Source organism: Procambarus clarkii, chromosome 31 (genome assembly GCF_040958095.1).
Source record: "Procambarus clarkii isolate CNS0578487 chromosome 31, FALCON_Pclarkii_2.0, whole genome shotgun sequence".
Lineage (NCBI taxonomy): Eukaryota > Metazoa > Arthropoda > Malacostraca > Decapoda > Cambaridae > Procambarus > Procambarus clarkii.
This window is the reverse complement of record NC_091180.1, coordinates 28,286,475-28,313,287: the sequence shown is the minus strand read 5'-3', so window position 1 is coordinate 28,313,287 and position 26,813 is coordinate 28,286,475. Positions and strand designations below refer to the sequence as shown.

At 37.3% G+C, this 26,813-nt stretch overlaps 2 protein-coding genes across 3 annotated transcripts; both read left to right on the top strand.

Moving 5' to 3' along the window:
- The first annotated feature begins 306 nt into the window (after positions 1-306).
- On the top strand, positions 307-8,850 carry LOC123758811 (uncharacterized). Of its 2 annotated transcripts, none has more exons than XM_069334612.1 (11): positions 307-467; positions 2,663-3,034; positions 3,276-3,416; positions 3,603-3,755; positions 4,598-4,711; positions 5,265-5,399; positions 5,614-5,821; positions 5,903-6,060; positions 6,345-6,515; positions 6,704-6,857; positions 7,596-8,850. In XM_069334612.1, exons 1-11 carry the CDS (start codon positions 423-425, stop codon positions 7,937-7,939), a joined length of 1,995 nt encoding a protein of 664 aa, XP_069190713.1. In that variant the 5' UTR covers positions 307-422; the 3' UTR covers positions 7,940-8,850. The 2 variants fall into 2 exon arrangements, with proteins under 2 accessions (XP_069190713.1, XP_045599493.2); XM_045743537.2 differs by having other exon boundaries at positions 308-467; positions 3,600-3,755.
- A 4,698-nt stretch (positions 8,851-13,548) lies between these two features.
- On the top strand, positions 13,549-24,082 carry LOC123758812 (protein FRA10AC1 homolog). Its single transcript, XM_045743538.2, has 6 exons — positions 13,549-13,704; positions 16,029-16,134; positions 16,788-16,950; positions 17,437-17,602; positions 18,046-18,205; positions 22,114-24,082. Exons 1-6 carry the CDS (start codon positions 13,690-13,692, stop codon positions 22,407-22,409), a joined length of 906 nt encoding a protein of 301 aa, XP_045599494.1. The 5' UTR covers positions 13,549-13,689; the 3' UTR covers positions 22,410-24,082.
- Positions 24,083-26,813: the final 2,731 nt, after the last annotated feature.

Genomic DNA, 26,813 nt, shown 5'->3' with positions numbered 1-26,813 from the left:
ATCATGTTATAATTATTAGCGTTATTTTGTAATGATAATAATGTTGCTTTTTGCAACATGCAATATTTAAGGAAGTCATACAAATTATTAATATTTATTAAAAGCAATGGCATCTGAGTCACGTGCAAGGTTGCAAGCTTAGTATGTGATCCACGACAGCGCCATCTCTTATTGAAACCCCAAACCTATAGCGGACTTATAAGTTTGTTTAATGGTTTAAATATTCCAGTTAGCCGTTACACGATGAGAGGTAGAAAGAACTATCAATTTCCTTTCTTAGTGCACACAACATTCAAAATTCAAAGGTGTAGTTTACCATCAAGGAGGAACTACCCAGTTCAGCTGTGGATTTGGATGAGAGTGAAGGCGTTTGTGTCGTCACCGAGACTAGACTAGGGACGCTGTCCTCCATCCAAGACAAAATGATCACTAGAGGCCGGTTGATGTTGTTCCTATGCGTATATATTGTAAGTTATTCATTCTACGTGTGACAGTCGCGTGTGCAAGGTTTGTCGCTACCGTTACCAAAAGTATGTGCAATAATTTAATAACGCTATCGTAGTTGAAACTCGTTAGGTGTAAGCATGTTTAGGATTTATGAGAATGGTGGTATAGATTTGTGTAACGATGTAAGTTACTCTGGGTATATAGCCTAAACTTTCCACGTGTTCTCTAACGGATGGTTATATTGTTAGATTTTTTTCTGTACAAGTTACCGGTTCACTGAGCGTCCAACTGCGGATGTATTGATGTAACGATTGTTCTCTGCTGTTGACATTGTCCGGCATGTTCGCGGGGAAACCTTGAATTTGAATTCTTCGGCGGTCGTGTTTTCCTTGTCGAGGAAAAATAAAATTGGTAAACAGACTGTGCTCGGTATACTAGATACTGACTTCAACTCTTAAATTTGAACAGAATAGCTCTTGAGCATTCCTTAGAAATTACATTACTTTTTTCCACTTTCTTTACAGCCTTAGACATTGTAAGATACTTCTATAAGCTACTATCACGCAAATCTTTCCAGCAGGGCCCTCTTGGCGATCTATCATTGATCCGTGAAAGTTACCACAAGTCTGTAGATTTGCAAGAGGAGTTCAGAGATGAGGGTTCGATCCTTTAGTATGGCTTCCAGCCCGTCCTCGTCGACGAACACCAAATGCTCGTTAATCCAACATTCCAACCGCCAAACCCCATGTTTATGAATGAAAAACGGTTTACACAAGTCGCGACCTATTTGTTTGAACATTTGTGCTCTGCTGACGATATGTTCGTATCTCAATTCAGCGAAAGCTTCACCCACGTACTATACGTACAAATAATCGCCAATAGAACATACACCTAACCTACGCGTAACTATATATTGAACTTTATTCTCGTACATAATTATATATTGAATTATTAATGTTAAAATTGATGAAAGCGTCTTGGGCGACGGCCGCCGCTTTCATCCAGGCCTCAAAATAATTGCCGGCTTCGTTATTTTCTCGTGATTATGAAATTAAATTTACAAATTGGTCAAATGACACCAACCCGTTACATTCGTATCCTGTGTAAGCATCGTTGGCTGGTAAGAAACACATACAAAAATACTGGTAAAAAATTATCCAATCGATTTAGTGGTGACAACTTTAGCTAGAAGCGTTATACTTGTACAGCTTTACGGTCTTTGTTCATTGTTTTCCGCTCCGTTGCTTGAGCGTCTTCCATATCCACGTTAACCATCAAATATTTGATTGTCTGGTGTGACTTGTTACTTTTTAATGTTCTTAAACCTTAATTGGATACCGTGGTCCCCCTCCACCCATTTCCTCTCCCCACGTCATCCCACTCTTTCCTTCCCCTGCAACCTGAAACATAATTTTACTTTATATATAAAGTAAAATCGTGAACATGCGCGGGTAAACGGCAGGAATAACTTCAACACACTATGGACAACACATCCTTGATTTAATTTCAGTTCATGAAAATTGCGCTGGGGGTGGGGGAAGCTTGGATTAAAACCTATATTAACTTATTAAATATATTTTATTAAACCCATATTTGGATTAAAACCTATATTTGAGAGTTTATGCATCTAACTTGGTCGGGGTAAGCTTATGTCCGTCCTGTACGCTAGATCATTCCCTCCAACAAATTTGGGTGAGGCTACTAGCCCCAAGCGTCGGGCTTCCAACTTAGGACAAAAGTCTTTCTCTTGTCGGGTAATTATTACTATCTCTTCAAAGTTAGTAATAATTTATTACTTGTAGTGGTATTACCAACACTCTACATGGTGTGCTGAATGTGGCGGCGAGCTGCAACAATTTGTAGATCACCAATTAAATTTATTACTATTGTTTTGTGTAATAGGGAACTTAAAATTCGCTAATTACCACTTCAATGCGTAAAGTATTGATATTTGCAACACTAATGATTTGGATGTGTGGCTGAATAGTTAAATTTTGTTGAAAATCATTGCAGTTAATTTAAATTGGTGACCCCTGACATGTGTGCACGAGTTACACTATGTAGTAACTCGGGGCTGTAGTAGTGGGGCTGGGCCACAAGTGACTCCTGCTCGCCCGCTTTGGACACTTGTGTACAATATTAGTTTGATCTCTAAATGGTTTCAGGTAAAAATATAGTTAATAGCGCAATCTGAATTTGTATGTTCGTACCCCAGACAGCAGGGCAGGCGGCCCACCTGCCTATCAACGTGACCTTGAACACCGCCACCAGCCGCCCCAGTACTGACGACGACGACGTCCAGACTAACCCAGACCAAAGTGACATGGGTCTAACGGAGAACAGCCCACTAGGAGTCCTCAAGGAGTTGGTGAGAGAATCTTCACAAAGCAGAAAAGGGTTCTCCAGCGCAGAACCAGATACACAGGTTGAAAAAACTAAAAAACTTGATCCTGGTGTTACTTGGACAAGTAACTTCCAGGAAGAATCTGTCAATGGTTCTGGTTTAGTGTTGAATCTTGCTGGAAGAGGGCCAGCTGTACCCATAGAGACGTTTGATCCACTAAAAGCGTCAACTTCTGATGCCAAGGTAAGAGGACTTTGCGTAACTAAACCAATCAATATAACTGGTTTTTGTTAAAGTTAGCGACATGGCTCATTACTTAACTTTTTCTAAATACATGTGGCGTTGTAGCTTGTCCCATCCACTGTTCCTCTCCCTCAGTACGGTGTCGGGATTATTAGTGGCCTCGTTTAGCGTTGCTTGACTATTTTACTCTCCCAATTCTTACCTCGTGCCTTCTTTCCCTTACCTTCGCCCTTGAGAGCAGAAGACAGTCTTCGTGGCGTCATCCAGCCAGAATAAACGCCGTAACAAAGGAGGAAGTGAAGAGTTCCTTGTGACCTACGGGAGCCTCCTTGAGGACAAGACCACGCCTCCCCCGCCCCGCCCTCGCCTCGTCCAGAACTTGGTGAGCTGCTGGTACTAGTGTACGGTCACTCTAATATTGCTTAAGCTACTCGAGTTTGTGTAGATTCTCAATGTAAACATACAGCCAGGCAACTAGGCGAGTTGATTTCTAAAATGGCTGAAGCTTTACAAAGTGCCGAGGAAGTTAGCAGTGATGACACAAATAAACCTTTAATCGGAACAGCAGTTCCGGTCATCTGGGGGAGCGCAGCAGACGGTGCCGTCGCCGCCTGAGGGTGGACGGGTCGCCAAACAAGAGCTTGCTTTACTCTTTGCCAACAGCGGCCGAGGCACCACTACCATGGCTCCAGGTTGCTCCATACTAAACTTCAGCATAAAGGTCAGTAGCGGCTACCGTACACGCTTCACAACAGCAAGTTTGACAACCTATTAATTAATTTAGCAAATTACTCCCTGAATGTTAGGACGGGGAAAGGGAACTATCGGGGAAAGCGCCAAGCCTTGTATAGCACTTGGAAGGGGTTAGGATTTGGGATGGGACGGGGGAAAAGAATGTTGCCCAACCACTTGGAAGGTAGAGAATTGAATGCCGACTTACATGAAGCAAGAACGTCGCTCTAACGTCCAGCCCAAGTAATTCAAACTATCCCTTCATGTAAGGACAGTTTATATTGGTTGCAAAGGCAGAGCAATGTAGCGAGTAGATTATCCCAATAATATACTCGCTCCAAATAGTGTTAATATTCCTGTCAACCTTTGGAGATGAATGAGGTGAGGCGTTGCCCGGGCAGCACGGTGAGGTGTTGCCCGAGCAATATAAGCGGCAAGAATAGCAAACATTAACTAGTCTACTTTCAAGTGTGGTCTAGAGCAGACACTTGCGAGATACTGTACCGACGCTCAGTGCGCTCAACTCACACCAAAGTATCACCGGTGTACTTCTGTATATTCGACCAAATATATATATAGTATCTTAGTGTCTGTGTTTATTTGTCACCATACTTTACGTAACAATAGAACTGTTACAGCAACATTCCCATATCTGGTATGTAGTGAGGTGTGGATAAAACACAGCAGCAGTAAATGAACAGCAAAGATTATAAAGGAAAGCTGTCCATTTCTCGCTGCCTAGTATAATTTTAAAATTTACGTAACATTTTTTTATATATTTGGATTGCATTTTACGGTTTGCATAAATATTAAACGTTGGCATCGTTACAGTCGCGATGTTCAGCCAATGTGTTGGAGCTGACGGCCAGTTCTCGCGTTCCTGTGCTGGGGAAGGTGTCGCTGGTGGACGGAGAGGGCCAGGTCCTCATGGACGGTGCCTACATGGTGAGTCTCCTTGGTCCCTGGTCCACGGCCTCCTGGGTTGGGCCACATGGAGCAATCTTTGTGCCTTGTTAGTCATCCAGGGTCTGACCATTGTGATGGTTTGTGCCGTTTACGGTAGGTGAAAATCAGAGGTAATGAAGCACTTGATTAATAATTTGATATTACCCCCCCCCCCCACCCTAGGAGCCCTTCGCTTTTTTATCCAGTTCGACATTAAATTAAACTTTTCAGTTCTGTAGTAATCTAAAAAAAATTGATTAAATTTAGTTCAGGCGTAACTGAAGTCTTTTTAATTATTTGCCATAATTAACTAGCAGTCGTTAATTACTTAAATCCGTAAATAAAAATTAAATAAGCTAGTCTGTTATAATGTTTAAAAGAATAAGCTTTAAGCGTGCTTGTATCCAGGAAACTTAGTTTTGGGAACATTTGCAATATGGATACTCGCGCAAGCTAATTACTCTGCAATGCACGTCTATCACACTTGAGGTTAGGACTCGCTTGCAGAGTTAAAATCTTAAAGCCTTCTATAAACTTGCCCCGCACTTGCCAGGTGATGTACGCAGTGATGGTGCAGCCTCTGGCCGCGTCGGGCAGTGGGTGGAGGCTGGGGAGCGGGCTCCTCAAGGCAGACGTCAACAAGGAGTGTACCGTCTGCGACAACCTCGCCATCGGCATCCTGCTTCAGGTGACGGGTTTCTCTGCAAGTAATCACAAGAGAACAGTTCTAAAGACTCCAATTTCTGTAGGTTTGGATTTCTTGCATGATCTCGCTAATTAACACTTCGGTATATCTAGGATATGAATGGGCGTGTAAGTTTGAAGCTATACTATAAAATTGTAAGAGTATAAACTATTTAAAAATGTATCTTGGCTGGGTAAAGATGGCGGTGATGTTACAGGTTGGAGAGTCGACGTGCATGTTGGGAATAACTTGTCAGCAGAAGGGAGGAAGGATAGTTAGCTTCACGCAGGCTAAAGACAGATCCGGTGGGAGCTCCAATGTCGTGTCTACTCCGGCACCAACCCCAGCTCCCGCCACCACCTTCAGTCACGTGTCTGGCCAAGATCCCGTCAACACTGCCAAGACCACCATCTCTCTCCTCCATGGTACATCTTAGCTTTTATACGCCAAAGGTATTTAGTGTTCTGATCAGGTTCCGTATATACTTAGGATTTTTTTCTTCTCAGGATTGGACTTGAATGGTCCAGTTGTAACTGAAGTGGTGAATCTGGGAACAAAGATGTCCCTTGTGATCAGCGTCTACTGTAAGGACATCACCCTCGACCTCCATATGGTAAAGTGCCAAGCGAAGGGCGACGATGGCCTCAGCATCTCGCTCGTCAAGGTACAGATCAAACTTTGTAATGTAACCTTTGCCATAGAGCCTCGCCATAGTGTCTGGGACACAAAGGTAGACGCTTGGAATGGTGTTGCGTACCACTACGTAATACCTGTACTTTAATTTCCATGTTAAACATAATTTCATGGAACTAGACAACTTTGAATGGACTCGGATTCACTTAATATTTTCTTCCCAATAGGAGACGTGATTACCTCTTGCTTAATGCTCGGAAGTTAAATTTATACAGTTTAGTTTCCATTAAAAGTTTAAGATGATGGTTGTTGCAGGACGGGTGTAGTGTATCGCAGGTGATGGGAGAGTTCAGAGAGGTGCTGGGGGTGGTGCATGAAAGTTCGTTTGGCGTCACACCGGTGAGACGCGTCACCCAGTACGCTCAGATAGAGGCCTTCAACACTCGCACCTCCACCCAGAACTTCACAATAGTCTGCACCATAAAGGTGACTGCCAGCATTGGCCTCTGTACCACAGGATTAACATTAGTAGGGAGAGGGAATTTTGGTATCTGGATATTGTCAAAATTTTATTGAAACTTAACCTGAACAAAGTTCTGCAATAATCAGTAGAGCATTTTGCACAATTAAAGATTTAAGTTGCCATTAATCCTTCTGTTGTGCACTTCATCCAGATGTGCAGTGAAGAGTGCCCAGAGCAGCCAGCGTGCGTGCACTCTGATGTCAACATTGGCAGGAGCAAGAGACCAATCATCTCCCACTTCTCTCAGGTGGTCACCCTCGGCAAGACCTTCGTCGTAGCTGGTCTGTCGTCCAGTCCGTCCTCGGGTAGGTCCTGCTGGTTGGTCTTGGCTACGATGGCCACACTTAATGCTGCTGGCATTAGGACACTTTACTGGTGAAAGTAGTAATGTGATTAGCGATAGTTTGAGATTATACTACTCTTAAAACCAATTGTCTGCATTTTCAAACTAGAATTGATTGGATATCAGTTATTTGTGTGAATGGTAAATCGTAAATGGCCTAACTTTACTAACCTGTGAACTCCCCCAACCCGTCCTCATAAATGCAAAATACTCCTTAATCCAGCCGTCAAACCCCATTTATGCCCGAGGGAGGGAGGGGGGGGGTAGAACCCACTGGGTGAAGAACCCTTATATTTGGGGGCCCACCATCCTGTCCACGTCAAGGTCACTAGATGAAAGTCGGCAGCGTGTAAAAGGACCCTTTTTCCTCTTATTGCAGTTCAAAATCATCTTTTCTAATGTCTTGGCATTTACTGCTTTGACGGGTAGGCGGTTCCATGGGTATATAACCCTGTGGGTGGAAAACTACCTCCCGTTTTCAGTTATAAATAACCTTGTGCTTCATAGTTCATGAACCGAGAAGAGTACTAGTTTTGTAATTGGTTTTGACTATTGGTCAACTCGGGTGAGTACAAAATTAAGATGGATTACCAGTAGCAGCAAGACAAACTTGCCTTAAAGCTGAAACTTAACAAAAATAGAAAATTAGATTTACTTAAATTCTTTTAGGTAGCAATGTTCAAATATTAAACTATTGCAGAAGAGGCGTCGAACATCTTGAAAAGCAAGGCAGCTTCAGGAGCAACCTCTGATACAATCAGCGCTGTGGGTGCCAAGTGCATGTCCTTCAACCATGTTTACATCCTGGTGGGAATCTTGAGTGGTCTGTACTTGGCCATCCTGGGACTGGCGCTGTATTGTGTCCACCGTTCCACTACCAGGACGGTTGTGAGGAGCTGCATGGAGGATTACGAGTCTCCAAAGCGAGCCTTCTACCCGGAGTACAGCTCTCCTCGGAAACGCTCGCCTAAAGCCTCGCCTGAATATTCAACGTTTACCATGAATGCTGACGAGTGTGGGAGCCCAAGGAATTACAGAAAGTGATCTCGGGAAATCTTTAAACGTAATTATACTGAAGATTAGTGGTCGATCCTATAAAATTCATAGTTCTGCTTTTCGGTAATTTTAATTTAATAAGTTTGTTTTATCGTGTTTTATATACTGTAATACTGGATTTCCAATATCTCTATTTTTAACTGGTCAGATTATCAATTGGGTTAGTCTTAAATTTCCCGCCAAATTACTTCCCACTCATTTCCCCAGAGTTCTAGATTAGTCAAAATTCAAAATAATAAAGTACCATTAAGTTAATAGTGCACTATATCCGATAAACAATACATGCTTATATATGCATTTTTACTATTTAATATGGAATAATTTCCTCAAAGCTGACATGTTTAATTCGGCATCAATTAGTATTGGTTACTTGGACACTAACCTAAATCTGTTAAATCTTAATGATGAATTTGCAATGAGCAGATATGACTAATTTAGTTCAAGAACTTGATTACCTGGTGCAGTTGGTTCGAACCTCGGGATGAAGCCTTCATCCTCAACACTACCAGTAGTCAATTAAGGGAAGCCTACTGTGGTAGTGGCCCCGTCAAGCAAGTTCCCGCTCGTTGAGTCAGTTGGCGGCCCGCGGGAGGTCTCGGCCACGCGGGAAGACATTGCCATCTTTGTTAGATGTAAAAAGTGTTAAATGGTTAAAATGTAGGTGGACTTGTTAGTGTTTTTGTTTGTCATCGTTAATGTTTTACTTGGCTTGTAAATCCTACTTGTAATTTTTCATTTTATACAAATTTTTAAATGTTGTGAATTCAGAACTAATTATGGTGTTACGGGACCCCACAAAATTAGGTCAAATTTGTGCCTATATTATATAATATTTAATATGTACATACGTTAATTTAAAGTTTAACCAAATATTGTTTTAATTAAATTCCTAAATTTCATTACTGTATTCTTTGCACCCAAATACTTCAAATGACACTAATTATAGTAGAGAATAGTTACAAATAAACAAATTATCATTACCATTTTTCATGTTCCATTTCTGTATAACCAATTACTTGCAATGTGTTAATGCATACAAATATCTGCAATGGAAAAAATCGATAATTAAATAAATCCCTGGTATACCCTCATCTGGATTACTGTATCAAAATATGGTAACTTACCCTTCAAAAGGCTACACAACTTCTGGAGAATATTCAACCCAGGTAAAAATCTGTGCAGAAATGTTAACTCTTACTGGGAAAATACCGAGGCTCTCTGGACTAGCACTACAAAATCCGTACGTGACGCAGATTGATATACCTTTATTCAATATTTTATATTGGACATTAGATTAATAATTAAAACTAATAAATAACTCGCACAAGGACCAACGGCTCAAACTCGACAAAATAAAATATAGGACGGAAAATGGATGTTTCTCTCCAAATGGTAATAAACCCAAGGAATCGCCTACTCCCCACAAGCCATAAATGCAAAGACGCTACTCCACTCTAGTTCAAATAAAGTTTATAATAATAATATGTTTAGAAAGGGGAGCAATGGGAAGACTTGACAAGCCCACAAGTGAAGTCTAAGGTATATCCGGTTCACCAAAGTCGAAAGGAACAAGCGTCCTGGAGGGACATTAGGAAAGACGAATGATCATCCTGAAAATAGTATTCCACAAGGTGTAAAACTTAAGTGGGACACTGTAGTTCAGACAAAAGGAGCAAGTCATCGTTCCAATAAGTGTCCACAAGTAATCGGGCGTAACCTATAGCCAAAGAAATTTCCCACCGTCCATTATAGTTGTAGGAGGAAGGCTAAGGGAAAAAAAAACTTTTTCGAGATAGCAGCTTTGTAACTGTAATGAAAGCCCAATGGTTATTGATTGCAGAATAAATTACTGGGTAGACACCTGAATACGGAATCACTTTCTGGCAAATGTTGCAAGCACGAATTGGCTTCTTAGGGGCAATGTCTGAAAGTTCATTAGAGGTAACTAATATGGCTGAATGTTAACATTCAAACAATGTTAATATCGACAATAAAAATAGTTCCTTGACATTTACATAGGTAACTTAATAAACCCACAAACACCATAGCCAGAAACAACTCGCTGTCAGTATAACCCCCTAAAACCAGATTATGCACACTGCTCTCCTTTCATTATACTACTCTGATCTATCACTATCTTACATACGGTATCCGTGTGCATGGGGTTCAAGTACTACAAATTACCTCAAGCAACAATCTATCAGAATTATAACACACCGTCTAAGACAACAAAGCATCCTCTGTTTAAATTCTAAACATGATAAAAATACTTATTTGAGCTAATTACATACACAAAACCTTGTTCCTAAATGCTAATCCTGATCTGAAACAATTCTTTGATAGATGTAATAGAACCCACACCAGAAATAAATCTCTCGATATCACCGGAGTCAGACTAAATCTGTGCAAACACACTATGCAAATAAAAAGGACTCGGCCTATGGAACTCACTCCCAAATGAATTGAAAAATTATCCACCCTATGCCTTATTTAAAAGTAAAAGCAAAAAAAAAATAAGCAAATTTCATCCTCATAGTTTCCTACCTTGTGCTTCAAACACGCACTGTATCTTGTGCCAAACCATGAGAGTTTAGAAGCTGAGATGAACAGACTGTTGGGTCAATGTCGGAAGAGATTACAACCTCTGAAGGCCTTGGCATGCTGTGGAAAGGGAGCGGGAGTCCCTGTGCTACGAATGTTATACTTGAGTACTGTAAGATCTCTTATTGATTATGCTGCACCTGTCATATCTTGTTTTGGTAAAGGTAGGATGGGCAAGTTGGAGAAGGTACAAAATGAAGCCATGAGAATTATCTTAAGATGCCCAAGAAATGCTATGATTGAGATAATGAGGATGGAGTTGAATCTGCAGAGTATTGGGGATAGAATTGTAGAGATAAATGTAGCCTCTGCCATTAGATTAATGAGAGGTGGGGGAGCTAATGAATTAATCCTCTCGGTTCAAAAGGTGGGAAGTAGTGAACAGTGTATGATGAAGAGAGTATATATGAATAACTTATGTTCTAATGTTATAAAGTATGATGTTATTACAGAGTGTATTGTTGTGCCCAAGAGAAAATTCACACCACCATGGGAGGATTGTAATGTAGATGTAGTAATTACTCCCTTGCAAAAGAAAAAAAGTATGTATGAAATAGGAGAGCTGAGGGCAACATATGATTGTATAATTAGAAAACTGCCAACAGAAAACACTCTACATGTATATTGTGATGGGTCAGTAGCTAGGGATGGGAAGGCAGGATGTGGAGTCTTGATCAGGGAGTACACTGACATCGGCACTGTAGATACTGTTATTGGACGCCGCTTAACTGACAATGTCTCTTCAACGCAGACTGAACTCCAAGGAGTATTAGCAGGATTACAGGAAGTAGTCAAATGTGGTAAAAATGCTTGCTTCTTTATTGACAGCAGAGGAGCGTTAGAGTCTTTAAATAGCAGACGCCCAGTATATCAGAATATTGTGATAGAGTGTAGAGAGAATGTTAAGAAATTAGAAAAAACTGGGTATAAAGTAAGATGCATGTGGATCCCTTCACATGTGGGAATACTGTTGAATGAGGTAGTTGATGACATAGCGAAGAGAGCCACTGAAAAAACTCTTGTTGATGTTGTATGTCAGTTAACCTTGAAACAAATAAAAACAAGAATCAAGATGATCCAAGAGGGTGAAGAAATGATAAAGAGAATGGCAATGGTGGACAGTAGTAACACACTTAAGAATTATTCAATAATAAATACCAATTCGTCCTTCACTTATGGTAAAGGAAAGTCTACTTGGAAGGATTCAATTACATGAGATTAAGATTAGGATACAAATATATTTGGCAATACGGTGTTGATGTCAGTGAAAAAGATAAGGAGTGTAAATTATGTAGTATGCCGCACGCCCACACCTTAGAACATTATGTATTAGAGTGTCAACTTATTGAAAACTATAGAAATAAGGAAATAAATAGTGTACCACATCAAATTGTTTGGATGTGTTATAATGGTATGATAGACAGTATACTTAGGAGCTACAAGAATTTTGCCCCAAGAGTGTAGCAATTATATGCTGTACTTACTATATTAACCTGCAATGTTAAATGGGATTCTTGTAATGTTATTTGTCTATTTGTACTCACTGCATTTGTGCGCCCCTTGAGGGACTTGAAGTAGAGGGGGGTAGAAATAGCCTAAGCTACTCTATCCCTTTGAGATGTATTTATTGCTTATCTCAATAAACATACTTGAACTTGAACTTGAATCTTGTGCTACCCACTCCCCCAATATTACTTAAGACATGCAACTTAACCAGTGAAATCAATACCATCAATTTATTAGTTATGTTCAACTCAGATTTTGCTACAATGTACCTATTGAAATTGAAATTGAAATAAGTTTATTGAGGTAAAATACACACAAAGGGATGAGGTAGCTCAAGCTATTCTCACCCCGTTCAGTACATCGTGTTAATACATACATATAAACATATCACAAACAATAAACATATTACCAAATATTCTGAGAGATAAACATCTACATTTCCGCCTTTACACAAGTAATGTACCTATTGTACTTTATAAATAAATAAAAAAATAAAATGTTTATTTAGGTAAGGTACATACATACAATAAATTATTACAAAGATTGGTTGACTTATAGGTAGAGCTAGTACATACAATGCCTAAAGCCACTATTACGCAAAGCGTTTCGGGCATGATAAACTTAAATGACAAGCTTAATACTAATTGAGCATAATGAGTAGAATGAAAACAAGAAATGAAAACATAGATGAAAAAGCAGAACAAATACAATTATGTCGACAAACAGCGCTCTTTAAAAAAAAACAGACATTGGTTGACAATAGAAGGGTAAGGTAGGTTACAGGGAATTTATTAGGTATAGCTTCGTTTTTAACTTAAACTGGTTGAGAGAGGTACAGTTTTTAACATGGTTGGGAAGGTCATTCCACATTCTGGGCCCCTTGATTTGTAGAGCATTTCTAGTTTGATTAAGTCGTACTCTAGGAATATCAAAACTGTATTTATTTCTGGTGTGGTGCTCATGGGTTCTGTTACAACCTTCTATGAAGCTTTTGAGATCAGGATTGGCATTATAGTTTAGCGTTTTATATATGTATAATACACATGAGAGAATGTGCAGTGACTTAATGTCTAACATATTCAGAGATTTGAGTAGGGGTACCGAGTGATGTCTGGGGCCAGAGTTGGATATATTGTCCTAATAGCAGTTAGATTAAGGACCTGCCTGAAACGCTATGCGTGTTTGTGGCTTTGTAAGAATGTAAGAACATCAATGTTATGTGCTCTTACAAACCCAATGTACCTTCCTGTATATAAATAAGTAAATAAATAAATAAATGAACATCACTATGATTGATGAGAGAGAATTAGAAAATTACTATAAATATAGCAACCGCCGGTAGGACCGTATTATTTAATTAATTTATCTAAAGAAGCGATAAATACAACACTTAATAAACTGGCTGGGCCATCGACTAAACTAATGTGTGAACCTCGCCAAGCATACATTTCTCCAAGGGATAGCGGGTCAATATACCCTTCTACTCAATAATAGAAAGACGACACACAACTGAACCCCGACACCTAGTGGCCATCCTTGGAACTAATTTTAGTAAACAAGTACTAGTAGATCTCTGACGGAAACCTGGGAATAAGTATTCGCTTTATGGAAGAAAAACGGGATATTTCACCATGTCATTACTAAGAGTAAGGCAATATAAATTAAAAAAATTCGTCGCACAATTGTTTCAGTCATAAGGGTATCTGTTTATGTGGTTAATTTAGGGCCGTGATTTGCGGTCTGCTTCTGCCTGATGAGGCAGCATCAGTAAGTTATAGTACTGTCATAAATATATCCACGATAGCAGAAACTACGCTTTGTCAATTGTGGTTATATTAAATAACTGAAATGCAATACTGTATTAGGACTGTTGGTACTACTTCAGGACCCTCTTAGATGATGTGGCTCTAACTGAATTTCTTTCTCTAGTACTCAAAGGATTAGTTTGATATATTGTAACAAAAAAGACTTTTAAATATTTTTGGGGCTTGCATAGGTTGGTTAGGTTAGGTTATATATATGTTTAGCAGAGTGTACTCACCTAGTTGTGCTTGCGGGGGTTGAGCCTTGGCTCTGTGGTCCCGCCTCTCAACTGTCAATCAACTGGTGTACAGATTACCGAGTTTCTCGAGCTCTATCATATCTACATTTGAAACTGTGTATGGAGTCAGCCTCCACCACATCACTTCCTAGTGCATTGTGGGCGAGCTTACTCGTCACTACCATCTATCTTGCTCAAAAAGTAATTTAACTTTCTGTAATAAAATAAAATAGTGGTGGCCAAGTATTTACCCCCTAGGATTTCTACCTTGTTAGTGGTAAATTCAACCATTTCTTATTCCAGCTGTCTTGGCTACTGACTACCACAGAATATAGGCAGTACAGTTGCTTTCATTCTAGACTCGCAATCAAGAAACTTGGGTTTGATCCCTGGAACATGACCCACCAATTGGTTAACAAATAAGTCCCCAAATTACTGATGAGTGAAAAGGACAAACAGTTAAGGATTGACTCGAACCCAAACGAAGTTACAGTTCAAAATGAGGATATTACAACTATGCCACTAGGGTTTTTCATAAACTCCTAAAGAAAAATTTTCTTCAACTGCCTTAATGCTGATAGTAACCTAGAAGCTCCAAATGATAAATATGAGAATAAAAGTCAGGACAGCTTTCTATATACTGTAGTACAATGTAGAAGCAAATGAAGTTGTGACTCACGGCACAATGTAACACAATTTTTGTTTTTGTATACGTAGTAAGTGTTATTTTCTGATTGCTTATGCCTCCAAAGTATAGAATAATGCTGTTATTCCCCCCTCAAACTTTGTTTTGACCTTTGCTTCACACAGGTTGGGGCAGACAGCTTGAAGGCTGCCGTCTCCTTATCAAGAGTTGTGACACATTATTATTGTGACGCGGCCCAATGTGTATACTCGTTCAGTTTGATAACATCAATTTTCGTCTTATCTCTTTTATTTTGGAATCAAATTGTTCACAATATAAAGGAACATATTTTAAAACTAGTCCCATAATAATAGAGCAATAACTGGAACTTTTAACAAATATTTTAAATTTGAACGCTCGTCATAACAAAATTATTTATATCTTTCCAGTGTTCTGACGTAAATTTTCGTGTTACATCTTTCATTTTGGTATCAAATTGTTCACAATCAAAGGGCACACATTTTAAAACTAGTCCCATAATAATAGCACAATAAATAATTTTAACAAGTATTTTAAAATTTTGCCCAAAAACGCATTTATAATCTTTTCACGTGTTCTGACATCAAGTTTCATATTGCATCTTTCATTTTGATATCAAATTGTGCGCAATTTAAAGGCGCTCATTTTGAAACTATCCCAAAGTCAATCGGATAAAAATTGAATGTTATACAAATATTTTATTGTTGGACGCAAATGATGTCATGAGATAGGACTCGGCAAAAAAATTGGTGACGCATTATGTGTCACGAGATAGGGAAAGTGTTAACATGCAAACCCTTCAAACCACTAAAAACTTGGCCCTGCCATCACATTCTGCCCCAATTTTCTGTACTTCACATAATCATGTGGCAAGGGACGTGGCTTAGGTAAAATACTGAGGGAGCCTTGGCCAAAATAGAGCATCGAGTGGAATGAAACACTCTTTTATGAGCAACACCTTGGTAGCTCCTTATCCTAACTTGGCTTGAAGTGAGGTGGCCAGTTCCTCTGAACCTGGGATTCAATAGTGTTGCCAACTAGTGGTTACTGGGATAGGTGATGAGGGTTTGGTAGTGTAATTTAGAAAATTAGACTGCTGTGAATTCTTCCTGCTGTAGAATTTTTTATACTGTACAGTATTGTATTTGTATGCTAACATTTTTTTTTAACCTAAATTAAACATCAAAATGTGTATGTCTAATGAATTTGTTCTTTTAGGATTCATAAATATATGCTAGTTACCTAATATTGTCATGTCTTCTCAGAATGCCACAAGTGGCTATGATTCAGCATTTGAGGAAGATGTCAAACTACGCAAAAAGCAACAAGAGCGTCATGCTCTTTTCCGCACTGAAAAACCTGCTAGACAAGGTAAAACTTAATTAAATTGTCTGATAATAATGCCAATTTACATTATTTTTATTATCAGTTTTAATTCCCTTGAAGATGATATTTCTGAAACCTGGTTAACCTTCAGTGAGTTAGATATGCATGAGTGAGCTTGATTTTGTATAAACAGAAGCTGCCTCACATGGGCATTCTTTATGTTCTTATGTATATACTCTTTCGTACAATTGAGTTAGTACAAATCTTCATATCCCGTACTGTGTCTAGTATTTGAATCTTTGCATTATTTTCCTAATGGATTTAAAAAATGCTAAACTTTATTATAAATAATTTTGTTTTCTTACTATACGATAAACAATATGGTATAGAAGGTATGTGTGTGTCAATACAGAACTGGGGCATATTATGGCTTGCCATATTATATTTGATTTATATAAAGGTAAGGTAATTATCAGGAAAAAGCACTAAGCCATTGCTACTATATAGCACTTGGAAGGGATGAGAATAAAGATTTGGGATAGGAAAGAGGGAAGGATTGGTGCCTAACCACTTCAATGGTCGGGGATTGAACACCTAACTGCAAGAATCAAGAATGTCACTCGACCATTCTGTCCAAGTGGTTGGTTGATTTATGAAAAATAAAGTAAAATACCATTTAGACCATATTTTTCTTTCAGGATTGCCAAGCAAGTCCTTTCTGGCAGATGCAGCAAGTCTGGATGAAGGGAAGAGATTGCGATATCAGATGTCCAACTTGACAGCCTATGAACGTCATAAGCTTCTTATTAATCATTATGTTCTCTATCATCCTGGCAGCACTGCTGTTTTGCAACGAGATGCGTGAGTGATGTCAATTAGAAAAATCATTATTTTGAAATATCAATATATAGTACCTATGTTTTGTGCACAATTTTGTCATTGCATTATTTTAATTATATTTCCACAGAAAGGTCATAATCCAGTAATTTTTGCGCTGCATGTACTGTATTTTATTATTTGATTTAATAATGTTATAGTGTGAAGTTCTTCCCTCTTTTTTTTTTAATAATCTTACAAAATAATTGACTGTAATATCACATTTATACTACCTTAAGACTTGAAAGTGCATCTCCCAGACCTTTTCAATTTTGATGAGTTAGACCGTGTCATTCCATGCTGCTCCAAGCAATTTCCGACACAAGTTCCAACATCTGGCATGGAGCTAAAAAGTGCCATCATCATTATCCGCTGTACATTTTAGTCTCCATCAGCTTTTGAGATTCATTTTGTGTTTCATACTTAAATGTTCTCCTTCATATCTCAAATATGATTTCTTTGTTTTTATAGGTCCAGAGATAAAAGAGATATCGATGTTATTCAAGAAAATCATCAGTTTTTGTGGGACGGTAATGACATTCCTGACACATGGGAAAGGCAGCTTGCCAAAAAGTATTTTGATAAACTCTTCAAGGAGTATTGCATTTGTGACCTGTCCCATTATAAGGAGAACAAGGTATGTTAAAAGGTAAATGTGAAGCCCATACATTGAATTATCCACATTTTAAGTTACTATGAAAAAAATTACATATAATTGTGTAGTATGACACATTTCCTAGTCAATATGTCACTAGATTGAGAGCACACTTTACATAAAGAAAACTTTTTTGCATGTAAGGCCTTTATCACTCAGGCTTTTGCCTGTAAGTGTAAAATATTATTTCCAAATACTGTATAGTTTACTTTGAACTTGTCATTTCTTTTCATTGATGTCAACACTTTGTGCTCTGTTAAATGCCACTTGTATAGTTTCATTTAACCCTTAAACATCACCCCACAAACATGATGATAGTTGAGTCAGTCATGGGTATCAGTATAGTATTTACTCTGTAGACTACTAGACATATTGACAATCTTGCAAGTATAAAAACTGACACTGCATTTACTGTATTATTACAGATTGGCATGAGATGGAGGATTGAACGAGAAGTTCTGGATGGTAAGGGACAGTTTACCTGTGGGGAAAAGAGATGCAAGGAGCGTGAAGGACTTCGCACATGGGAGATGAACTTTGCTTATGTAGAACAAGGCATCAAGAAAAATGCACTTGTTAAGCTGAGTTAGTACTGTGAATAAAATTTATCTTTAATTAAGTGGTTCATGCAATGCATATCATTATTATTTCTATTTAAGCTTAGAGTTTCAGGAGACACCTTGAATTAAGCTTTAATTAACCAAATTTCATTAAAACTTTCATGTAAAATCAAACTATAAACAAATTTGTATTTGGTTCATGCCTGAAATGCTTTGCATGCAAGTGGTTTATTAAATATGCACCTTTATGTAACAAATAAACAACTACTGTATCATGTTTTCCTTTTGCATGTGTTTTTAAATCAAATTATTATTATTATTGTTACTATTAAAGTGTGAAATTTTTTAACTCTCCAAAGCTGTTTTGATTAAACTTGATCAAGAGTTGCAACATAAAGGTCAATTTTTTTTTTTTTTTTTTTTTTTTTTTGCAGGGATATTCCTGCACGGGCCCTAAGCCTCTGGCTGGCCCACTAAGTGTTGCTTGTTTCTGTTTTACTTGGGCGGAGTATGAGTATTTAAGACTCGTAAGGTCGCTTCAGTAAGATTTTGATGAAGGTCATTGACACCAGCTGTCAGATTTTCCGTGTGATGTTTCATCACATAGAAAAGGTATTCTAGTCAATTAAACAGAACTGGTTTCTAACTAATGCAAATTGGCTAATGATTAAAGATGACTAGCTTTTTACAGTTATGGGCTTTTGTTAAATATTCGTTAAATTTCATAATATTTAGCAATTATTTTCAATTTGACTAATGTTAATGAACCACTTGTTGATTTAGAATTAATTTTCAAAATTGCTAATTCTGTAATATATATATATATATATATATATATATATATATATATATATATATATATATATTATATATATATATATATATATATATATATATATATATATATATATATATATATATATATAATCGATGTTCCCTTCGGGAATCTTAATTTTAAGATAAATAAGAAAACCAGGGATATACTGAACATCTTGTTTCAGAATCTTTACTTTAAAATGCATAACGTTTCGAATACTTCGTTTCGAATAACGATGATGAATACGAGAAGTATTCGAAACGTTATGCATTTTAAAGTAAAGATTCTGAAACAAGATGTTCAGTATTTCCCTGGTTTTCCTATTTATCTTAAAATAAATAAATAAATAAATAAATATATATATATATATATATATATATATATATATATATATATATATATATATATATATATATATATAATATATATATATATATATATATATATATATATATATATATATATATATATATATATATATATATATGCGAACAAGCCTGAATGGTCCCCAGGACTATATGCAACTGAAAACTCACACCCCAGAAGTGACTCGAACCCATACTGCCAGGAGCAACGCAACTGGTATGTACAGGGACGCCTTAATCCACTTGACCATCACGACCGGACAATAAGGAAGTGATAGCCGAAGCTATTTGAACCACTTCCCCACCGGCACTCGGATGGTAATCTTGGGCATAGCATTTTATCAAATCACCTCATTTTTTGGGGCAACATGTGAGGAACACATATGTGTTCCTCACGTGTTGCGTCAAAAAATTAAACAGAACTTGATAAAATGCTATGCCCAAGATTACCATCCGAGTGCCGGCGGGGAAGTGGTTCAAATAGCTTCGGCTATCACTTCCTTATTGTCCGGTCGTGATGGTCAAGTGGATTAAGGCGTCCCTGTACATACCAGTTGCGTTGCTCCTGGCAGTATGGGTTCGAGTCACTTCTGGGGTGTGAGTTTTCAGTTGCATATAGTCCTAGGGTCATATATATATATATATATATATATATATATATATATATATATATATATATATATATATATATATATATATATATATAAACAATATCTTTCAGGACCCTTTCCTCCATTTTATGAGCTGTGGAAAAGAAGTTCCTGTAAAATAGTCTAATAGGGGGTATAGATGTTGTGTTAGTTGTCTCTTCAGAGGTTGCATGGCTTTTCACTTTCCTTCTTATGATGTCTTCGACGAAACCATTGGAGAAGCCGTTATTGACTAGGACCTGCCTTACCCTACAGAGTTCTTCGTCGACTTGCTTCCATTCTGAGCTGTGGCTGAGAGCACGGTCGACATATGCGTTAACAACACTCCTCTTGTACCTGTCTGGGCAGTCGCTGTTGGCATTTAGGCACATTCCTATGTTTGTTTCCTTAGTGCCTAAATGAAACTAAGGAAACAAACATAGGAATGTGCCTAAATGCCAACAGTGACTGCCCAGACAGGTACAAGAGGAGTGTTGTTAACGCATATGTCGACCGTGCTCTCAGCCACAGCTCAGAATGGAAGCAAGTCGACGAAGAACTCTGTAGGGTAAGGCAGGTCCTAGTCAATAACGGCTTCTCCAATGGTTTCGTCGAAGACATCATAAGAAGGAAAGTGAAAAGCCATGCAACCTCTGAAGAGACAACTAACACAACATCTATACCCCCTATTAGACTATTTTACAGGAACTTCTTTTCCACAGCTCATAAAACGGAGGAAAGGGTCCTGAAAGATATTGTTAATAGAAACGTTTTCCCTACAGACAAAAATCAGAGGATACAACTGACGATTTACTATATATATATATATATATACACATATATGTCGTACCTAGTAGCCAGAACTCACTTCTCAGCCTATTTTGCAAGGCCCGATTTGCCTAATGAGCCAAGTTTTGCTGAATTAATATATTTTCACTAATTTTTTTCTTATGAAATGATAAAGCTACCCATTTCATTATGTATGAGGTCAATTTTTTTTTATTGGAGTTAAAATTAACGTAGATATATGACCGAACCTAACCAACCCTACCTAACCTATCTTTATAGGTTAGGTTTGGTTAGGTAGCCCAAAAAGGTAGGTTAGGTTAGGTTAGGTAGGTTAGGTAGTCGAAAAACAATTAATTCATGAAAACTTGGCTTATTAGGCAAATCGGGCCTTGCATAGTAGGCTGAGAAGTGCGTTCTGGCTACTAGGTACGATATATATATATATATATATATATATATATATATATATATATATATATATATATATATATATCAATCATTTGTTTTTCCTTATTTCTACTTTCCCTTTACAGCTACAGCACACTACTTTTTAAAGTAATCTCTAACCAATTAATTTTCTTTTATCAAGTGTGGGGTTTGGCAACTCCCACTTCCTGTCATTCAGTGGTGTATATAGTCATGCAGAGTGGGTTCCATAATGGGCTAGCAAATCTAGTCTAATGCTGGATTCCAACCATAGCAGAAGTGTTGTTTCCAAGTCAGTTTAAGATGGCCCACTATAACTATGGTCCACTAGCTTATCATAATAGTCTAACTGATTCATAGATATCTGGCCAAGTGAGGTAGATGAACTTGTCTGAATCCACAACCACAGACCGAGTCAGGAAACTCAATGGGTAGATTGTTAATACTGTACAGTACTTCGTCCCTGCACAGAGTGGGCAACCTGTGATTGCTCGAGACTGTTTACAAAAAAAAATCAAATCTAAGAGCCTTCCACCCAAAAAATTAGTAAACAGGATATTAATGACTAATTATACATTTTACATGGCTTCTGCAAATGAAATCTGTAGACAATTTGTACCTTAATAAATTATGCTTTTGTATGGTGCTTATGCAGAAACAAAGATAATATGTGAGAACAGTTTCCACTTCATATTATAGAAGTCAAGTAATTGTTCCTGTTTGGATAATAATTAAAACTTTGAATATGTAGGTGACATTGTACAAGTAAATTTTAATTGAAAGTGCTTGTACACAGTGGGAAAAATATCTAAAAATTCAATCCTGAAAATTTCCCTCATCGTTAGTGAAATAATAGCTACAGTATTACTAATTGTTGCAGTTAAAATATTTCCATTTTATTTTCCAGGACTATGCCATGATTGTTCATATAAAGTAAATTATTATCGAAGGAGAAAAGAAGTGACAAGAAAATCAATCAAGCATAAACATAGAGAGTCAAGTAAGAAAAAGAAATCAAGAAGGGATGAAAGTGAAAAAGTTGAAAATGCTGAAGAAGAAAATGAAGGAAGTTCTCTTGATAACACAAAAGAAGTGGATAAAATTGAATCTTCAGACAACATTTGGAAAGGCCCAGCTAAACTACCAGATGAAAAGAGTCGAGAACAAGAGTTTGAAGAATATTTGGAAGATTTATTCTTATGATTGTATGTTGGAAGTCTTTTTTGTATGTAAGAATGATTTGTGCATGTCATTTTATTTTTTATTGTCTTTTGTTTGCCTTTTTCTTAAATAATTTTTTTTTTTTATTTTGTCTTATCTAATAAATAGGTTTATAACATTAAATTGTTTTGACCACTTGCCCTCATACAGTAGAAGTGAATCTGTTGGTATTATTATATATATATATATATATATATATATATATATATATATATATATGTCGTACCTAGTAGCCAGAACGTACTTCTCAGCCTACTATGCAAGGCCGGATTTGCCTAATAAGCCAAGTTTTCATGAATTAATGATTTTTCGACTACCTAACCTACCTAACCTAACCTAACCTAACTTTTTCGGCTACCTAACCTAACCTAACCTATAAAGATAGGTTAGGTAGGGTTGGTTAGGTTCGGTCATATATCTACGTTAATTTTAACTCCAATAAAAAAACTGACCTCATTTTCATACATAATGAAATGGGTAGCTTTATCATTTCATAAGAAAAAAATTAGAGAAAATATATTAATTCAGGAAAACTTGGCTTATTAGGCAAATCGGGCCCTGCGTAGTAGGCCGAGAAGTGCGTTCTGGCTACTAGGTACGACACATATAGATATATATATATAAGTTTTGCAAGTGGTGTAAGATAAGAGTGGGTGGTTGGTCTGCTACCAAGCCTTAAAAAGCATATGGAAAGTATCAAATTAGGTAAACATTATGACCATTTTGTTAGTGGGACATCATTCTGATGTTTCAATTTACATCTCATGGAACAAAGGATTGTTATTTATAATAGTTAAACTTGTGAATCAAAACCACCAAAAGATAGGGCAAAATTTGTGTGTATTGATTGCATGGTCATAATGTAGGTTATAAATTTGATATGTGGAATGAATATATTGCATTAATCAACCCCCCCCCCCCCCCAAAAAAAAATAAAATAAAAAATAAAAATCTATGATTGTGCATCTTCGACTTAAACTCATGAGATGTGATATTGTCCTCACAAAAGTATAGTTCAAAACGATCATCATGTTTGTTATGGCTTCTAAAAAGTGACTGACACAGGCTGTGTGGAATGTAAAGTTTTCAGTGTCATTTTAAAAAAAATTTCAAATTACTGTACAACAAATTATCCTATGCATTTATAAATGAACTGCATATATTTATTAAGGGTTTGACTCCCAAATTTATTGCTTTTATTGAAATATTTTATAAACTTCTTAATTTTGCTATTCTGTGCCAGTATGCATCAGTATAGACAACTTTAAGTGCAATGTCTAACAATATTAAAAAGTTGCAAGTACTGTGTAATGTAGGATTGGCTGCAAAGCAGTTCAGAAAACTTGTATGTAACGTAGACCATATATTTTTTTATTCTTATATGCAGAATATAGGAGAAGGTGTAGTGATATTACCACTCAATTAAATGTAAACCCACTATTTAGAAAAATCACAGGAAATCAACAATACTTGAGTCTCAAGCATGAACACTCATCAGTGTTGTAAGGGTCCCTGTTCAAGACCAAAAAATTTATGATTATTTTTTCTAAATAGTGGATTTACATTTTATGAAATATTTTTCTTAAGCTATTAACCATATATAGTACTGTATCCATTTAAAATATGATGCAAAAGACAATAAAGAGTAAAATGAGGTTAGAAACTCGTTACTATTAATGAATGATTTTTCATTAGTTTTGAAAACCTGTAGACTTGGATGCTTGGGCATTGTATTAATTCCGACATATATGTGAGTAAAATGGGTTGAAGTAATAGGGTAAGGTCTTAATTCTTGCATATTTTGCAAGACTCCTAATGAAAGAAGTCGTGCAAGACTCCTTTCATTATTTAATTAATATTCTAAAGAGAATGTATACAAGACCTGCAAGGCTTCATGGGTTACAATTCTTGTTAATATTCAATACTTGATCCGGTACAGTACTCTACTCCTCTTTGAGGATGATTGCTCTTCTGGTTCAGTCTCAGCTCTTCATAACAGGGAAGAGGGAGTTCTACCAAGAATGGAATGGTCCTCAATCACTTGGGTATCAATGCATGCTTCTACCCACTCTTTAGGATAACCACCTTGTGTATGGTTCATCGGTTGGTTTTGAGTCAGTCAATGGCTTGTCTCTTGAATCTCGAGCATACTTTTTGGCATGTACACACAGAAATCACAATAGCGTGATGTATCAAATGAACAAATCTACAAGGGCCATGACGAGGATCCTCGTCACGTACTTAAGTACGTATCAAAAGTACCTAAGGATCCTCGTCACTGGCCCTTGTGGATTTATTTTTGGCATGTGGTTATCCACTTGCGATTCTGGGACAGCTAAAGGTTTGATGTCATCTTACATTTGTCTGCAGCTGCAGGATTGCTGCTTGCAGACTCCTGTGGCCTTGAAGAATCATCTTTGGTGGTTTCTTTTAGAAACTTTTCAGGTTTGGGTTCCTTGAAGCCCTCCACCTCCTTCCCCCAAGGTTTTTTTTTATAGACATCTATCCTTTCCCCAGTGTGACCTGAGGCATTGTTTCCTGTCTGTACCATGTTGTTCTCCAATATTGCTACAGCCAATGTATGGGAAGTGACAGCTGTTATTTGTGCTCACACATCTCTACTCTGACATCTCTCTACTTTGCTGGTATTTGCCTATATAGGAGGAGCTTCTCCCTATCTCTCCTGTTGTGCCACTGAACACTGTCCATAGCTTTTATTCTGGCTTCCCAAGATTTAATCCTCAAATTGGCCAACATATACAGGGTTTTGAATATGTTTGCAAATTGATCTCCTGGTTTCGTTCAAAAGGGGTAGAGTGGTAGGTGGACAAGGCCTCCTTTTAGATATGCGACATGCTTAGTGTTCCTCGGGTGAATCTGTTTGTGTCCACAGTAATTTACATAATCTATGTTAGTGTCACTACTACAGGGTTGTGATTCTATTTCAGAATGCATGTTGCGCCTTGAGTAGAACCTTGAAATACATTATCCATCTTCTCCAGTTTAGATGCTTTTGGCAATTTGTGAGAAGCTGGAGAGCTTCGTGGACTATATAATTTCACCACTCCCTAACACTTTTCACTGTCGCCTCATAATAAAGGATATTCTGTGTAGTTTCATTTAGTATGCTCCCCAGGAGTTTGTTTTTAATAGCCTGCCAGATATATTTAATTGTCAAGAGAAGTTATCAAAGAACAAATGATCAACTTAATAAAATAATACTAAAAACTATATATACAGTATATAGTAATATAAATAATAAAATAAATAATAAAATATGTATTTGGTAGCCTCACAACCAAGAATTAAGATAGGTATCCTATAAGTGTGCTAACTCTCAATACTTTATGGCACACTTTTAGTTCTTTAAATCCATACTAGAGGGCTCCAAGATGATAAATACATAACGGTAAATATGCATACAAAACTGAGTCAAAACTTAACCAGAACTTATTCTTCATTAAAAGCACACCTCAGAAAGCATAAGTATAGTATAGTATATATAAATAACACTGCCACTTAACATCAGTAACATATTTACCCGAAAGCCACCATCTCTAGTAAATGTTCCCCTATTACTGTATTTCAGTATTTCCGATGCTTATCGGAAATACGATTCTTGAGCGTTATGTTTTAGCTGAATTCTGGTTCATTGCACATATTGTATTTAGAGTTTTAAATTACGACTTTTTATAAGAAAAATATGCAAATTAGTGATAATGGAGACTTGTCAGATTTTGCCCAAATTGGCTGCAGTTTTCAAAATATTGTACGATGCCTATTGGAAATATGACTCTTGAGCGATTCAGCTCAGTGTTGATGAGCTGAATCTGCTGCCCCTTGCATACATTACATTGGATCTTGTGAAGTGGTTTAGATTATTATCTTACAATTTATTCAGTACATTTTAAAGGTCTCAATGAGATTAGCCCTGTCGTGTCTGGTTTATAGTGTTAGTTCTGGGATGACAAGTAATATATACCAAAGAACAATAGGAAATGGCTTAATAAAAATAATTTTACCATAAATATTATAAATCATTTTAACAACTGACTGGGCCTTTGGCTTCTCTACTCCTATACTCAATTAGGTCATCGAAGTAATTCAAAAAGAAGCTAATCTAACGAATGAGATCAGTCAATTAATACTGTATTTAAAGTTCAGTGTGTAAGTGCCTCTTTGCCTTGTGAAGGAATTTCCAAGGAAGGGTTGGTGACAATAAGGTACTTCTATGCCAATTATCCAATGACCCAGATGGTGTTACAGCCCTCCTGGTTTGGCCCCTTCTTTTAATAATTACAGCACTTCTACACCACTAACAGTGTTGTCCAAACATGCCAACAATTAATTTTAATGAGGCTCTCCACCCCATAAAGATGTGAGACA

What these genes read in the sequence shown, in the direction of transcription:
- LOC123758811 (XM_045743537.2), top strand. Translation starts at nt 423, where the DNA reads ATGATCACTAGAGGCCGGTTGATGTTGTTCCTATGCGTATATATT. An exon ending in CGTCAACTTCTGATGCCAAG is followed by an intron (nt 3,035 to 3,275) that starts GTAAGAGGACTT and finishes CCTTGAGAGCAG; the next exon opens with AAGACAGTCTTCGTGGCGTC. An exon ending in CCATCGGCATCCTGCTTCAG is followed by an intron (nt 5,400 to 5,613) that starts GTGACGGGTTTC and finishes GTGATGTTACAG; the next exon opens with GTTGGAGAGTCGACGTGCAT.
- LOC123758812 (XM_045743538.2), top strand. An exon ending in CCCATTATAAGGAGAACAAG is followed by an intron (nt 17,603 to 18,045) that starts GTATGTTAAAAG and finishes GTATTATTACAG; the next exon opens with ATTGGCATGAGATGGAGGAT. An exon ending in AAATGCACTTGTTAAGCTGA is followed by an intron (nt 18,206 to 22,113) that starts GTTAGTACTGTG and finishes TTTATTTTCCAG; the next exon opens with GACTATGCCATGATTGTTCA.